Source organism: Arvicola amphibius, chromosome 11 (assembly GCF_903992535.2).
Source record: "Arvicola amphibius chromosome 11, mArvAmp1.2, whole genome shotgun sequence".
Classification (NCBI taxonomy): domain Eukaryota; kingdom Metazoa; phylum Chordata; class Mammalia; order Rodentia; family Cricetidae; genus Arvicola; species Arvicola amphibius.
In genome coordinates this window covers 108,074,520-108,089,466 of record NC_052057.2, presented here as the reverse complement: position 1 = coordinate 108,089,466, position 14,947 = coordinate 108,074,520, and the positions used below count along the sequence as shown (strand labels likewise).

At 45.4% G+C, this 14,947-nt stretch overlaps 1 protein-coding gene across 4 annotated transcripts in view; it reads right to left on the bottom strand.

Moving 5' to 3' along the window:
• Positions 1-14,947, bottom strand: part of Palm2akap2 (PALM2 and AKAP2 fusion) — a 437,218-nt gene that overhangs the window by 189,025 nt on the left and 233,246 nt on the right. For all 4 annotated transcript variants that reach the window (XM_038347008.1, XM_038347003.2, XM_038347004.2 and 1 more), the window contains 2 exons: positions 8,644-8,758; positions 7,626-7,647 (listed from right to left, as the gene is read on the bottom strand). In XM_038347008.1, coding sequence (XP_038202936.1) covers positions 7,626-7,647; positions 8,644-8,758 — 137 coding nt within the window. The remainder of the gene's footprint in view (positions 1-7,625; positions 7,648-8,643; positions 8,759-14,947) is intronic.

The following is a 14,947-nucleotide window of genomic DNA, read 5'->3' as shown; positions in this document are numbered from 1 at the left end:
TTTTAAATATTTAAATGAAAGTGAAGTTTGTCCTTCCCTCCTTGGAACACGCTCTGTAGATCAGACTGGCCTCAAACTCACAGAGATTGCCTGCCTCAACTTCCTGAGTGCTGAGACTAAAGGCATGTGCCACCAATGTCCAGTGAAAGAATTCTTTTTTTTAAAAAAAAGTCGGTTACTGTGCTCCTACTGTAGAATAACAGAATCTGACTCATTTGCAGCCACTAGATACAAAGTACACTATGTGGGACAATGGCTAGTATATTATGTTGCAGTCTTCTTTCGGCAAAAATAAAATTAAATGCACAAATTATTTTTGGAAATTATAAAAACAATATCACATACATGGCTGTTTATAGCCTTGGTTTAGATCATTTCTTTAGAATTCACTTCCTGATGATTCCCAAACAATAAACATAAATGCCTGTAAGGGTTTGCTCTGACTTTCCCCCTTGTTTTCTTTCCCAAATTGTTAGCAGTATCGTTTGTTTTCTCTCTCTCTGATACTTTATGCCCTCCCTGGCCACCGTCATCACTTTCCTATAACACAAACGTCTAGCATCTGTTCCCGTGTGCCTCTAGGCTCACCCCTGTGCAATCTGCTCTATGTGTGACTTCCTATACATCCTAAGCACTACCCCTCCTCCCCATCACTCCGGGATGAAGCTATGCCTTCCAGGTTAAGAACATCTGCGTTTTTACTACAGTATGGTACTTCTGTACTCTAGTCTAAATACATTTCCTATGATTCCTAACTGTCTTTCCTGTCCTATTTGACGAGGAAACTCAGTGAAAACAGAGACTGCTCTCTGCTCATCATGACTTCCCTGGATCTTAGGCCAGCACCAAGTGTGTACACAATGTATATTATTAAGTAAGTTAAATCAGCTCATTTGTAGTATAGATATAAAAATCACTCATAGTAAAAATCTAAAAATAAAGCAAAGCAGAATGCCAGGTCATAGTAGAAGGAAATTTCTGAGTGAGCTAAAAAGCAATCCATTCTGAAGATTTTTAAACGATGTTATTTCCAAAGCATAATTTCTTCACATATAAGAAAGTGACAAATATGTTTAATATGTATTTAGCTTAGTCAACCCACTGTTTATTGACAAAAAGAGACTATATGGCACAGTAATCTATATTAAATCAATATAAAGTTTTAGAAACAGAGAGTTGTAGCTTACGTAGTCCCCGACTTATTAACAAAACATAAATGCAAGGGAAGCGGGGGAAAGGTCAAGTGTGTTCTCTGCACTGGAAACAGAGCTTTCGGAGATACATTCATTCAGAAGGCCACTGTTTACACACACGAGATCAAACTCCAGAATTCATCCCATAATTTGCTACTTCAGGCTGAGGTTCCAAATAACACCGCCAAGTGAACTCACTGATGGCTCAGCAGAGCATGCGTCACTGGGCTACAGAGGGAGACCATCAGCTGCACTTGGATGATCACCTTGACGAGCCCACTTAGGAGGCAAAACCTCAAGGGGATGAACTGACAGGTATGCCTAGGTTAAGGCAAGGAAAGTCGTGGAGCCAGACAAAAAGAATTGGGAGTCTCCCAGGGAGAAACAGGAAAGCAAAAAAGGAAGATGCTGGGCAGCCGGGCTCTGTGCAATGCTACTCCTTTTTTAACCACGTCGTGGTTAAGTCCCGGGATCTTGGAACAATAATCACTCAGTAGTAGTGGCATGGAACGACCCCCTGTGTCCTCAACACGCCCCCACCAGAATCTGTGCTGCTATTCATGTGCAGCTTCTCTTCTGTTCTGTCCTGTGGCTTATTGCCCGCAGTTTACTCAGGACCCCGGATGGAAGCCCTAGCTCCTCCCACTTTGGGTCTCCATCAGCCCTTTACCTGTTTCACATCTCACACCTACCTAACTCAAAAAAAAAAAAAAAAACCCATATATGTGTGTTTTGAGTGCATAGACGTGTGTGTGTGTGTGTGTGTGTGTTTGTGGGTGTACATGCATGCATCCACAGAGGCCAGAAGAGGTCGGGAGGTGTCTCCTCTACCACTTTCTATTTATTCCTTTGAGGCAAGGTCTCTCCATGAACCTGGGGGCTTGCATTTTCTCGGCTAGCAAACCCCAGCAATCTTTCTGTTTCTATCACCCCTTGGGGATGGGGTCACAGGGATGCCTGACTTACTATGCTGGGGCTGGGGTCTGGAATTTAGTCCTCATGATTGCCGAGCCTGTGCTCTTAGCCACTGAGTCATCCTCTCTCTAGCTCTGGACCCTGTTTACATCTATTATGTTGCTTTAGTTCTGGCAGATCTTTTTCTTACTCCCCCACCCTTTTTAGCCTTTACACTGGAAAGATCTATAAACAGACACTGGACTAGGATCAGCTTTACTCCATGGCAACCAGGCCATTCACTGACTCATATATGAGTCCCAACCAGTGCAGGATGTACTGATAACGAACCATCGTGTTCTTAGGGCAAAGGTGGAATTTCTCTAAGACAATGGATTTATTTTTCCACATCAACCATGTGGGGGAAAGAAAACAGGACACAATAAAGATAAGGTGTCTTATGCCTGTCATCCTAACATCTGGGAGGTTAAGCAGGAGAACAGTGATGAGTTCAAGCCAGCCTGGGCTACATACCAAGTCTTAAGCCAGCCCAGGCTATAGAGTAATGTCTTAAAACAAGAAGAGCAACAACAAAACCCCAGACAGATAACAGTAGTGCACACCTGTAATCTCAGGATTCGGGAGGCAGAGGCAGGAGGATTGCCGCAAGTTTGAGGTCAGCCACTGTGTGTAGAATTCGAGCCCAGCCAGGGCTAGTCTAAGGCTATCCCAAACAATCCCCCAAGCCAAACAAAACAAGGAACCCGACATAAGCACAAGGTGAGAAGACGCTAGACCGGAGCAAGGTTTGCGTTTTCTTCTCTTTCCCCAGCTGCACAGGCTCCGGATCCCGCGCAGGAAAGACAGATCTGAAAATCCTTTTGCTACAGGAAGGAAGTCAGCTGGGAAGCGGTTATGAAGCTGCCTGGAGGGGAATCCCTAAAGACGGGTCTGGATTTGAGCCGGGGGCTGCGTAGCCATACCAACATTGAATATTTTTCTCTAACCTTGAGCTTCTATTACTCCGGAACTCAGAGGCTGCAGCTGCTTTGCTGCTCTCACTGTGGGGAGGTATGGAAGGATGCATGCTCCAGGCAAGCACAAGACAGGGCCAGTGACAGCAACAGCTTGACATCTGTCAGTCTGGAGGGGTTAGGAGCCTTTTGACAATGGCGGTTCATGAAAATATGGCAGAGCTATCAGGCACTAGAGCAACCAAGGAGAGGGAAGATGGCTAGACCAGCCTTGCAGACCTTCTGAGTTTCACCAAAGATTTCCATACACCTCTGGAATGGGAGGGACCTCCACAAGTGTGACCTTTTGCATTCAAATAAAATGGAGGTTTAAGTCATTAAATAGACCAAGTAAGTCCTCAGAGACTGATCACACACGTGTCTAGTACGTTCTATGCTAAGCATAGCGTTGCTAGGGTGAACATTTTAGCAGCTGGAAGCAAACGCCACTTACAGACATGAGAGTGAGCTTCTGAAAGAGCCTGTAGCTCAGGGCTTTTGTCTTATCGTACTCCAGGAGGTTGCTCCTGGACAGATGTGAATGGGTGACAGAAGTACCCTTGTCTAATGTGCGCCAGATGTAGGCACAATGACCACAACTCTCGGAGGGCTGGGGGCTACATGACTTCTGCTAGGAGACAAGGGATAGAGAGGGAGATGTCAGAGGGAGACCAGAGTAGCCTCCTCAACGTGTCCTTAAGTGCAAACCTTAGGTCAGGTGTGGTGGGGCACACCTTTAATCCCAGCACTCAGGAGGCAGAGGAAGTTAGGTCTCTGTGAGTTTGAGGCCAGCCTGGTCTACAGAGTAAGCTCAAGTCAGGACTAGATAAAAAGACCCTGTCTTAAAACAAAACAAAACACACCTCCCCCATAAAGAAGAAGAAAAAAAAACAAATGAAGAAGAAGAAGAAAGAAAGGAGGAGGAGGAAGAGGAGGAGGAAGGAAGTACTAAACTGTATTTGTTACGTAGGCAGGAGGTCTGTGAAAACACAGGACACAGCTTTAGCTGGCCTTAGTCACTAAGGTGTCCTTTTTCTATTAACACCAGGGGTCTCTTTTTCTCTCTGCCGTCAGAGAAGATAAAGCACATCACACAATGGGCAGAAATTCAGAGTGCATCTTCATTCCAGCCCAGCTAAAACCCTGCAGTCGTTATGAAGAACATGTGTAGCTATAACTGGAGGTGCAGCCCCGCTGAGAACTCTTGAAACAAGTCTTAATAGGCAACCAAATATCGAGATTTCCCAACCACGCTTTGGAAGTTTCGGTGTGGCTCCAGGACACCATATACTGGCACAGGACAGGAATCTAAGATCAACACCCAACAGCAAGACTGGGATAAGCCTAGGACGTACATGTTCCATTGTTTGTTTTGGCCAACGCTTCACATTAGACATAGACTGTAGATATACACTATGCTGGCTACCTTAACTGTCAACTTGAATCAGCTGGGAAAACCGTCTCAATGAGGGGTTTTTCTAGATTGGTTTGGCCTATAGGCATATCTGTGGGGAATTGCCTTATTTTTTTTAGATTTATTTTATTTTTTGAATATGAGTGTTTTGCATGTGTGTATCATGTGTATTACATACATGTCTGATGCCCTCAGAATTCAGAAGAGAATATTGGATCCCCTGGAATTGGAGGGTACATTGTGGGTGTTGGGAACTGAACCTGGGTCATTTGCAAGAGCAACAAGTACTCTTAGATGCTGATCAGTCTCCAGCCCCTTGGGAGATTGTCTCATATTAATTGGTATGGGAAGACCTGAACAGTGTGGGGGGTGCCATCTCCCAGGTAGGGGATCCTGCACTGTGTCAATGAAGAGAGGCAATTGAGCTCCAATATGCAGACACATAGCCACTTCTCTCTACTCTTGACTATGGGTGCAATGTGACCAGTTGTTTTAAATTCCTGCTGCCTTGACTTCCCTACTATGATGGACAGTAACCTCAGATTGTGAGCTGACATAAACTCTCTTCCTCGAAGTTGAAGTTGATATTTTTGGTCCTGGTATTTATCACACAAAAAGCATATACTATATGCAATTTATACTCACATAAAACAGTGAAGGCTCTAGTAGGTAACAATGATACTTAAATAGAGGAGGGACGCATTATAGCTTCATCAGGAAATTGCAATCAAGAGTGGAATAAACTGTTCTTGATGAGCAGGGTTTCCATGACATCAAACACCATCAAAGACTCAGCAATATTACCACTTCCTCTAATATATGTGGGATCATATGCAGGGGGTACCCAAAGAAGAGCCATTGTGTGTGTGTGTCTGCACACACATATATACACACACATGCACACACACACACACACACACACACACACACACACACACGCACCCACCTTCCTCCTCAGCACTCTTAGGTAGAGAATGCTGGGATTGACACTCTGCAGCATCTACACAGTTCACATAGTCCAAGCTAGAACTAGATTCTGTGGCCAGCGTGTCTATGCCATTGGAACTGAGGTTTTTCTTTCAGTATCATCGTTCTAGAATAATTTCTTACTAAGCCTTAATAACAACAGTTGATTAACTCTAAGAGGGTCTCATCAATTTAGAATCTTTGAAACAAAGAATTTGAAAACAGACCACTCAATGTTCCCCAAGTGGGATGCATTTGGGGTTTTATTTTCAGATCAAAAAGTAACCCTGGTATGGATCATATTCTTATTAGCACGTATGCCCTTCCTCAGACATCTTCTTTTGCTAGTAGGTACAATTGATGGAGAAGCCACCAACACAGAGGTCAGGAGTTACAACGTAGGGTGACAGGGAAGACCACAGAAAACCTCCCCAGGATTCCGGGAATCATAGCCTTCTAAGCCTGTGTTCACCCATCTTGGGGCTTCCAAAGTCTTTTGCCAGGCTGCCTCCTGCCTTTGGGAGTGTTTGCAGAGTCCAGAGAAAACTGTGGGAAGGCTGCAGGAGGAAATGAGTGGGGTTTCTGGGATGCAAAGGAAAGAGACTGGGGTAACAGATTGCAGCATGGCTCCGTTTTAGCTTATTAAGTTGTAGACTATACAGACATCTATGCCAGACACAACCAGCTGAGGGGCAGGGTATACAGATTCCTTCCCTACCCCGACTATGAGAGAAAAGTCCAAGGAAGGTTCTGGTTAGAGGACAGAGTACAAGGAAACAGAAAGGGGCACAGCATGAGAGAACATGATTTCTGCAGATGCAAATGTCTGTGGGTTCGTGTTCCAGCCCCAACATGGCCTGGCAGCGATTCCACCTCCCTGATACGTGAACTCTGCTGTTCTCTGTGCAGCACCCCCATGTGCCTGCGGCCACCCACTTCATTTGTGCCCCATTTGAGCCACAACCTAGGTGGCTGGGCTTCTCTCCTAGAAATGTGGTTGGTCCTTTTCTCCCAGAGTTCCTGCTGGTGTGTCCCTAGCCTCAGGTTCTGAGGGTTTCATTGGTGTCTTCTCAAAGATCACCTACAAGGGAGCTCAAATCCAAGTCTTTTACTTGCTGGGGGGTGGGGTTCATGATATCTTCTCTGTTGTTTTGTGTATTTTTATTTATTTTTGCTTATCTTTTGTACCAGACAGAACTGTCCTACCTGCAAATATCAGTTCTGTGGCTGATCCAGAAGAAATGTGTTATACATCATCATATTTTAAGAAACAGTCCTCCATTTCCCCCCTCAATGACAATGGGAAACGTTCTGATGCCAAGTCCTCTGACCCCTGATCTTGACTGTGTGAGAGCCACATGAGAAGCAGGTAGCAGCTGAGGCTCCCATGTGCCCTTGGATTTCAAAGCCCATCTCGTGAGGGCCAAGACGAAAACAGCAACTTTGAGTTTGTAGCCAAGGTCAGAGGATACAGTGAAGCTCAGAAGAGAGTCCCAAGTTCATCCCCACAGCCCATGAAGGCAGAGAAGGGGGCAGGAGAAAGACCTGTCCCTTCTGTCTGGCTGGGAGCAGGGGTACCAGAGTCCTATGTCCACTCTCCAGGGCTCAGGGTCAGATGTCAGGGGAGGGAGGAAATTCTGCCTCGTCCAGTTTCCCTGGAAGAGACTCTGCTGCCTAGGAGGATGGAGGAAAAAGAGGTCCTTTATCCTTTCCAAAGAAAGTTCCAGAGGCCTTAGAAGGGTTTTTTTAAACACCAAGTCCCCTCTCATGTGACCTGGAGACCTAGCAACTTGTGAGGATGGGTTGGTTCCTGTAAGAAACTTAGTTTTGACTCCAGCATGTTCGTTGCCAACCCTTTCCAAGAAAAGTCCAGACAGCAAATCTTTAGGGAGGCTTAAACTGGAAAAAAAAAAAACACACAACTGGCCAATGTGCTAATAAAAGTATCAAGTCAAGAAGCAGAGGCGGTAACGATGGAAATGTGGACCTCTTAGAGCCCTCGCCAGCTAGGGTGCTGTCCCTTGCCTGGGATGCCCCTAGGAAGGGCCACTTCACATCTGTCTCCTGGTGAGCCTGTATGCATGAGACCCAGTCAGTGGACCAGGAGGGAAGCATCTGAGTACAGCCAGGGCAGAGAGCACTTACCTCCATCAGCCGTGGAGAAACTCTGTGGAGACAAAAGCAGGACAGAGCGTCACTGTGCCTGTGTGGCGTGTCCCAACCCCCAGCACCCGACACAGAGCCAGAACTCAGCAGGCAGCAGGCAAGGCCCAAGCTTGCTTTTCTCTTTTCTTCTGGGGTCAGTTAAGGATGTGCCCTACTCAGCTTCCACTGAATGTCAATCAATTTGTTGAGTATAATTTCAATCATCAAGCAACTCTTCTGAGTTGTGTTGGAGATGCTATGTTAGAAAAGTCTCGTCCAGAACTTAATTGTATACAGCTTTTTTTTTTGATTTTTTTTTTTGTTGTTGTTGTTGTTTTTTGTTATCACAGAGGCAGGGGGCCGAAAATGGGGTTTTGAGAAATCAGGGCCTCTCTGGTGTTACCACTTAGAAATGTTCGTTTTCACCTGGGGGAATTCCATGCATTTACAGGGGGTGTGTTGGGATTCCTGCCCACTTGCTACAGGTCGCCTCTCGCCCTCTCCTAAAGGGAATACTCAAAGGCAAATTCTGACTAAACCCACGCAGGGTCATCTAATCTGCTCAAAGGGACTGAGTTTATACTTCTGGTGCCAATCTGAAAACTTTTCAGACATTTGGGAGATAAGGGGTGAGGACATCAGCAGATAAACAGGATTAATCAAATGCCTCCCAATGCAGATGGGCTGCTCTGTTTCTGGGATGGACCCGGCTCCTGCCACTTCTGCCCTCTTTTCAGGGTAGGATTCAGATTTCTCTGGCCCAGTGGTTCTCAATCTGTGGGCTGTGAACCCTTTGGGGGGGTCACACATCAGACATTCTGCATATCAGATATTTACATTACAATTCATAACAGTAGCAAAACTACAGTTATGAATAGCAATGAAATGATTTTATGGTTGGAGGAACTGTATTAAAGGGTCGCAGCATTAAGAAGGCTGAGAACCACTGTTGTATCTGCTTCTCTAGGGGGCTGGCCCCTCCACCCCTGTGATTTAGAGAAATGCTGCTTTTCTTCACCTTCTGCAAGTCCTGGAAGGATTTCTCTGTCTCCTTCAGTTTCTCGAGGATGATCTGCTCTTTGGCAGATATCTGGGACTCTTCACTTTCGAGCGCTTGTATTTCCTGCTCCAGCCTGGAAGACACACAAACAGAGGACAAGATGCTTTATTGTCCTGCCGTCCAGTGGCAAGGAACCTTCCTTGCAGCCACCTTCCTGCTGAGCAACCTGTACCTCCCACTGCTCACTACCCTGAAAAACCAGGCCAAGATTTTTCCATTACGGAGTATCCTGTAGCTTTGTTGCCAGGAAGACATTGACCAAAGAGAAATAACCCAGGCATGCCTCCATTGCTTCAGGGCCACCACTCTGCAATATGTTTGGTGTCTGTTCATTGCCCCGGTGATGTGTATATTTCTTATTCAGAGGTAGACTGGGTTCACACAGCTCAGGACATACAATCGGAAGGAAACAGCTTCAGATTCTCCTAGCTATTTCAGATTTCAGAAGAATGCCTCTTTTCTTTGGATGGCCAAAGGGCAAAAGGCCAAAGGGCAAAAGGCTAGTGTTCTTCAAAGGAAATATACTGCTAAGAAGTGGTTGGTGACCAGAACCTTGGAGTTCTGCCTCTCCCTCTCGGACCTCTACTGCCCAAACCAGACACAATGGATGGGACAGACGCAACTGTCCCCAAGTTTCTGGATAGTTTCTTAGTTGATACAACTATTCTGTATAGTTTCAAGAAGGGAATTTTCAGCATTGCTATGAGACTCTGAGACTATTCCAGAAGAGCAGCAATGGTTATGATTGTGGGTAAAGCTCATCATTCATACTCCCCCAATATAATGACAGGAATAATGATGAGCTGTTGAGTCCTTTGTTCCCTGTTCCAAGAACTAATTCATATAATGTGATGGTTATTCTTGGTTGTCAACTTGACTACATTTGGAATGAACTGCAAGCCAGGAATGGAGGGCACCCCTGGGAGAGATTTTTTTGCTTGGTTTGAAGTGGGTGAATCCATTTCTAGTCTGGACCTTTGAGGCAGGAAGACACAAACCTTTGGTCTGGATCTTGAGCAGGGAAGACACACCCTGAGTCTGCACCATACCTTCTTCTGGAAGTCTATATAAGGACATAGAAGAAGGAAGCTTTTGATCTTTGCCTGCTTTTCCTTGCTAGCACATCCGTTCCTTCATTGGTGTTAGAGCCTGCTTCTTTGGGACTCCAACATTTGCGGAAGACTAGTTGAGATATCTAGCTTTGTGGACTAAGCATCTACTGGATTCTTGGACTTTCCATTTACAGCCAACCACTGACTAGCTAGACTGCAACCTATAAGCCATTCCAATAGATTCCCTTTATCTATAAATGAATATATAAGTTCTGTTACTCTAGAGAACCCTTACCAATATATATGGGTTATTTTATATAACCTTCTCAATAACTTTATGAGTAGAGAACTTCATATTAGAGATGAGATCATCAAGGACTTGTATGGTTCTGTAACTATTTCAGAGCTTTGACACAAGAATGCAAGCCAGGAGGTCCAACACCAGCCCCCCCCCCCCCCAACTCCCAATCACTGTCCGAGCTCTTACTGCGTTGGTTCTACAGTCTCACATAATCCTGTTCAAAAACACTGCATGTATTGGAATAGTGGGCCAATGTCGTATTGCAACCAGGTCATGGTGTGTTATGCAGAGATAGAAACCTTCTGTCTAAAAGACTCTACTCTTCTGGCCCTCTTGAATGCTTTGGTCTGAATTTTTAGTTCATTCATTCATTCATTCATTCATTTATCCATTGGTCATTCACTCATCCTCCTCCCTTCCTTTCCCTCCCTCCTTTTTTTTTTTTTTTTTGAGACAGGGTTTCTCTGTGTAGCCCTGACTGACCTGGAACTTGCTTTGTAGACCAGGCTGACCACCTCACACTCACAGAGATCCGCCCATCTCTGCCTCCCGAGTGCTAGGATTAAAGGCGTGCACCACTACCACCCGACTTAGCAGCAATTTTCTACTGAGATGGCTTTTTCCTCCTGGAAGAAGGCTGCGACATCTCTGTTCTGGTTGTTTCTAACTTCAGGGGACAAGCGCTGGTGTACTGACATCCAGCAACTGGAGGCGGGCGGTGCTAACAAACACCTTACAATGCGCCAACAGTCCCCGCAGAGGAGAATGATCTGGTCCCCAAACAGCAACAGGCATTATTAATTTCCCCACCTGAATCAAACATTTATCAAGGTGAGGAGGGGCACACATTCTCAATGTACAGACATCCCATGAATGAATATGAAAGCTGAACCAGGCTGCACAAAAGCTGAGATGAGCTGATCAGAACTCCTGAGACCAGAGAAAATTCTCCAGCAAGGATTGGGTAGGGAGGCTGAGTGTGGGCTAAATTCACATAGAGTCCAAATGAGAGGGGCTGAATGACGCATTTGGTTTGAATGCAGATGTAAAACTCATTTGCTGCCCCAAATGTTCAGCAAAATCTTCTGCATACATCTCTGTGAAATATTCTAGGGAGGAATAAATAAAAAAACATGAGAGCAGAACTGGAGCAACACAAGGGACAGCCGAGTGACCTACAAATTGCAGCAATGCAATTTCCGGGTCAGATCTCTTAGACAGGGTGTACGGAACTAGTGGCCGGGTGAGTTCTGAGGTTTCACCTAAATCTCAAATGAGAGGATCTGAGTAGACGCCTCGGATATTAGCCTTTAAAATAGCCCCCCCCCCTTGTCTGGGGATGGCAGAGATAGCTCAGTGGCTAAGAGCTTTCGTTGCTCTTTCAGAGGACCTGAGTTCAAGTACCAGCTCCCATGTCAGGTGATTCACAACTGCCTGTAACTCTAACTTCAGGGGATTTGTTGCCCTCTTCTGGACTCCATGGGCATTGCACTTACAGATGCACATACCCATCCACAAGCACATACATACGTGTGTGTGTGTGTGTGTGTGTGTGTGTGTGTGTGTGTGTGTCCCTCCCTCTCATCTTTGCCTCCCCAGGGAGAACAAGAACAACTACTTCCCTGGACCACTAACATTGCTCTTAGCCACTAACTTGCTTTCCTTCCCCTTGACTCTGGGTTTAGCCATGTGAGGTGTGTTGGCTAATGCCATTAGCGCAAACAAGACAAAAGTACAAACAGATGCTTGGGTAGGTTTGCTTGTGCTTGGCTCCTTGTACCTCTTGGCTAGAACCAAGAGACCAATAGATAACCTTGGTCTCAGAACAGATCTGAGCATTGCCCATGGCAGAAAAGCCTGTAACCCTGAGTCACTTAGCAGAGCCCAGCTTGCTAAAGAGTCGGAAAGAATAAACAACTTCAAGCCTCAGATAATGAGTGTGAGGCAGGTTGTTTTTGTTTGGTGAGAGACAGTCTTTTCATGCAGCCCTTGCCGGAGCTCCCAATGTAGGCCTGTCCAGCCTCTAACTCGCAGACATCTGCCTACCATTGCTTTCCTGTCTGCCCCTGCGTCTATCTCTCAAATACTTGGATTAAAGCCTTGCACCTCATCCCTGTCTTTTGTTTTGTTTTGATAGGGTTTTGCTACTGTAGCTGGCTGGCCTTGAATTTATAATTCTCCTCTGAGTGCCGGGATTACAGCTGGGTGGAGTTTGTTACATGGCATTATTGTAGTAACAATTGAGATCAGTCAAATATGAGTGTGCATAAAAGCTTATTTACATCCTAATATACCCTGATAATGTATATCACAATTATATTTGACATATATGCATTCATACTTTAGGGATATATTTACTTATCAAATAATACCTAATATTGAAAAATTACAAAGAATTTATCTTCCTGTTCCCCCCAAATCTGAATTGTAAATAGGTTATCATTTAATGACAATTAAGACTGCAAAAAAAATAGGAAAATATCAGTCACTGGGTAGAAGGGTTATAGATTATTTTAATTTTGTTGTTCTAAGTTTCAGTATCTGCTCCACTTAAAATCTAGTGTGGTTGAGCACACAGTTCAGTGATAGACTGTTTGCCTAGCGTACTCAGAATCCTGGCTTTGCTCCCCAGCCAGCCTGCTCAGTGTGTAAAGGTGCTTGCCTCCAAGTTTGGCAACCTGAGTTCAGTCCTTGGGATACACACAGTAGGAGAGAACTGACTTCTGCAAGTTGTTCTCTGAATTTATTTCTTTTCCTTCCTTCCTTCCTTCCTTCCTTCCTTCCTTCCTTCCTTCCTTCATTCCTTCTTTCCTTCCTTCTTTCATTTCTTCCTTTCTTTCGTTCTTTTTATGTTTTTTTTTTTTTTTTTGGTTTTTTGAGACAGGGTTTCCCTGTAGTTTCTAGAGCCTGTCCTGGAACTAGCTCTTGTAGACCAGGCTGGCCTCGAACTCAGAGATCCGCCTGCCTCTGCCTCCCGAGTGCTGGGATTAAAGGCGTGCGCCACCACTGCCCGGCTTCTTTTTATGTTTTTTGAGACAGGGTTTCTCTGTAGCTTTGGAGCCTATCCTGGAACTAGCTCTTGTAGATCAAGAACTCACAGAGATCCACCTGTCTCTGCCTCCCGACTGCTGTGATTAAAGGCATGTACCACCACTGCCTGGCGTGTCCTCTGACTTTTGTGCATTTATTATGAGACACGTGTTCAAAACACTCCCCAAAACACACACACAGAAAGCAAATAAATAATAACATAATAAAAAGTTTACATATTACTTATCTAACTCGATTGCCTGGTTTAGAATGCTCCTGAGAACCCATTCTGAGAAGACAGTCTCTCACAGGGGGTGGGATAAACAGTACCTCAGCTTCTTGGTGTCAATTCAAGGGGTTAAAATAGTGTTCTCTAATAGCTATGGACCTACAAACCCAAGTGGAAGCAGATACTTCAAGGGATCATAAAACAAAGCAAAATTGTGTTAAATAAAGGTACAGGGGTAGGGGTGGAGTGGGGAGGATGTCCCTAGGGAGCTTCCATCCAGGGCAGCAGCCCCAGGTAGTTGAGACTTCTCTGTGACCTGGTGACCACAGCCTGACTTGCATCTCCACAGCCTGCCCCTGCTCTTTTGGTTTCAGAGAGTTCAGCTGTATGGTTCAGACGCTAAAGATTTAGGTCATGATACCGTGCTGTGTAACCGAGAAGGAAGAGAGAGAGGTGGGAAACAGCGAAACCAAACCTTGGTGATACCAACCGAGTTTTACCCCAAATGTCATTACGAGAGGGAATGGGAGCCTATGTCAGCCTAAGCAAGCCAGGTCTGAGAAGCTGAGTTTCCTTGCAAAATACCTGTGGCTTTGGGCCAGGTTCTAAGTCCCCCCACCTCGCTCCTACAAACCTGAGTCTCAGGACTCGGGAAGATGGCAAGACACAGCGTCTTGGGGTTCAGCGTGCTGCTGCTTTGTAGTTTCATGACTGAAACCTAACTCGGTTTCCAGGTGCCGAGCAGCTTTTGCTGTGCTAAAAATAGCGAATGGGCAGAAATGTAATTTATACACAAGGTTAATCAAGGCTCCACAGGCTGAGACAGGTACGCAACAGCCTTCAACCAGCCGACTCGGCTCCTTCTGAGCACAGAGTACTGTAAGAACACAGTGTAGCCACAGAGAGCTAATGCAGGAGGTGGTTTGGATCACCGCTAAAGGGGCTTGTAAAATGTATCACTGCCCCCAGCATCCTCCCGGAAGAGCACGGAGGACCTCTGACTCTGCATAGCACATCTATCATCGCTTGTTTAAATTCTTTCATGCAGTCGTCTCTCCAGCTTTATGCAAATACTCTCTCTGTACCAGGCAATGTGCTGAGCACCACGGACGGGAAGATAAATCAAGCACAGAGTCTGCTCGTGGATGCTCTCAGTGAAGCAATGCGATTTACCTACACAGACACACACTAAAGACCGGAAGGGCAACGTAAAGAACAATGTGTTGAGGCTGTGTGTGGTAAAACCCCAAGTTGTCTGCCCAGTATCATTCCTTCTTCCTTCACTAAAGACTACGTTGTTGGGGAGAGCAACAAGCCTAGATAAAAGGTATATACCACAGCTTTCATGGTAGCTAACAACAGCCATGGGGCAGTTTGTGTGGGCAACATAGGCACAAAAGTGTGCGTGTGTATGCGTGTGTGTGCATATATGTGTGTGTATATGTGTGTATGTGTATGTATGTGTGTGTATGTTTGTGTGTATGTGTGTGTATGTGTGTATGTATGTATGTATATGTATGTGTGTGTGTCTGTGTGTGTGTGTGTGTGTGTATGCATGTGTTAGGGGCAGAGAACTTCCAGAAAAGCTCTTTAAGAGCAGAAGTGTTGCTCTCAGTGCCACACACCTTGCTTTCCTCTTTCTCTTACAGG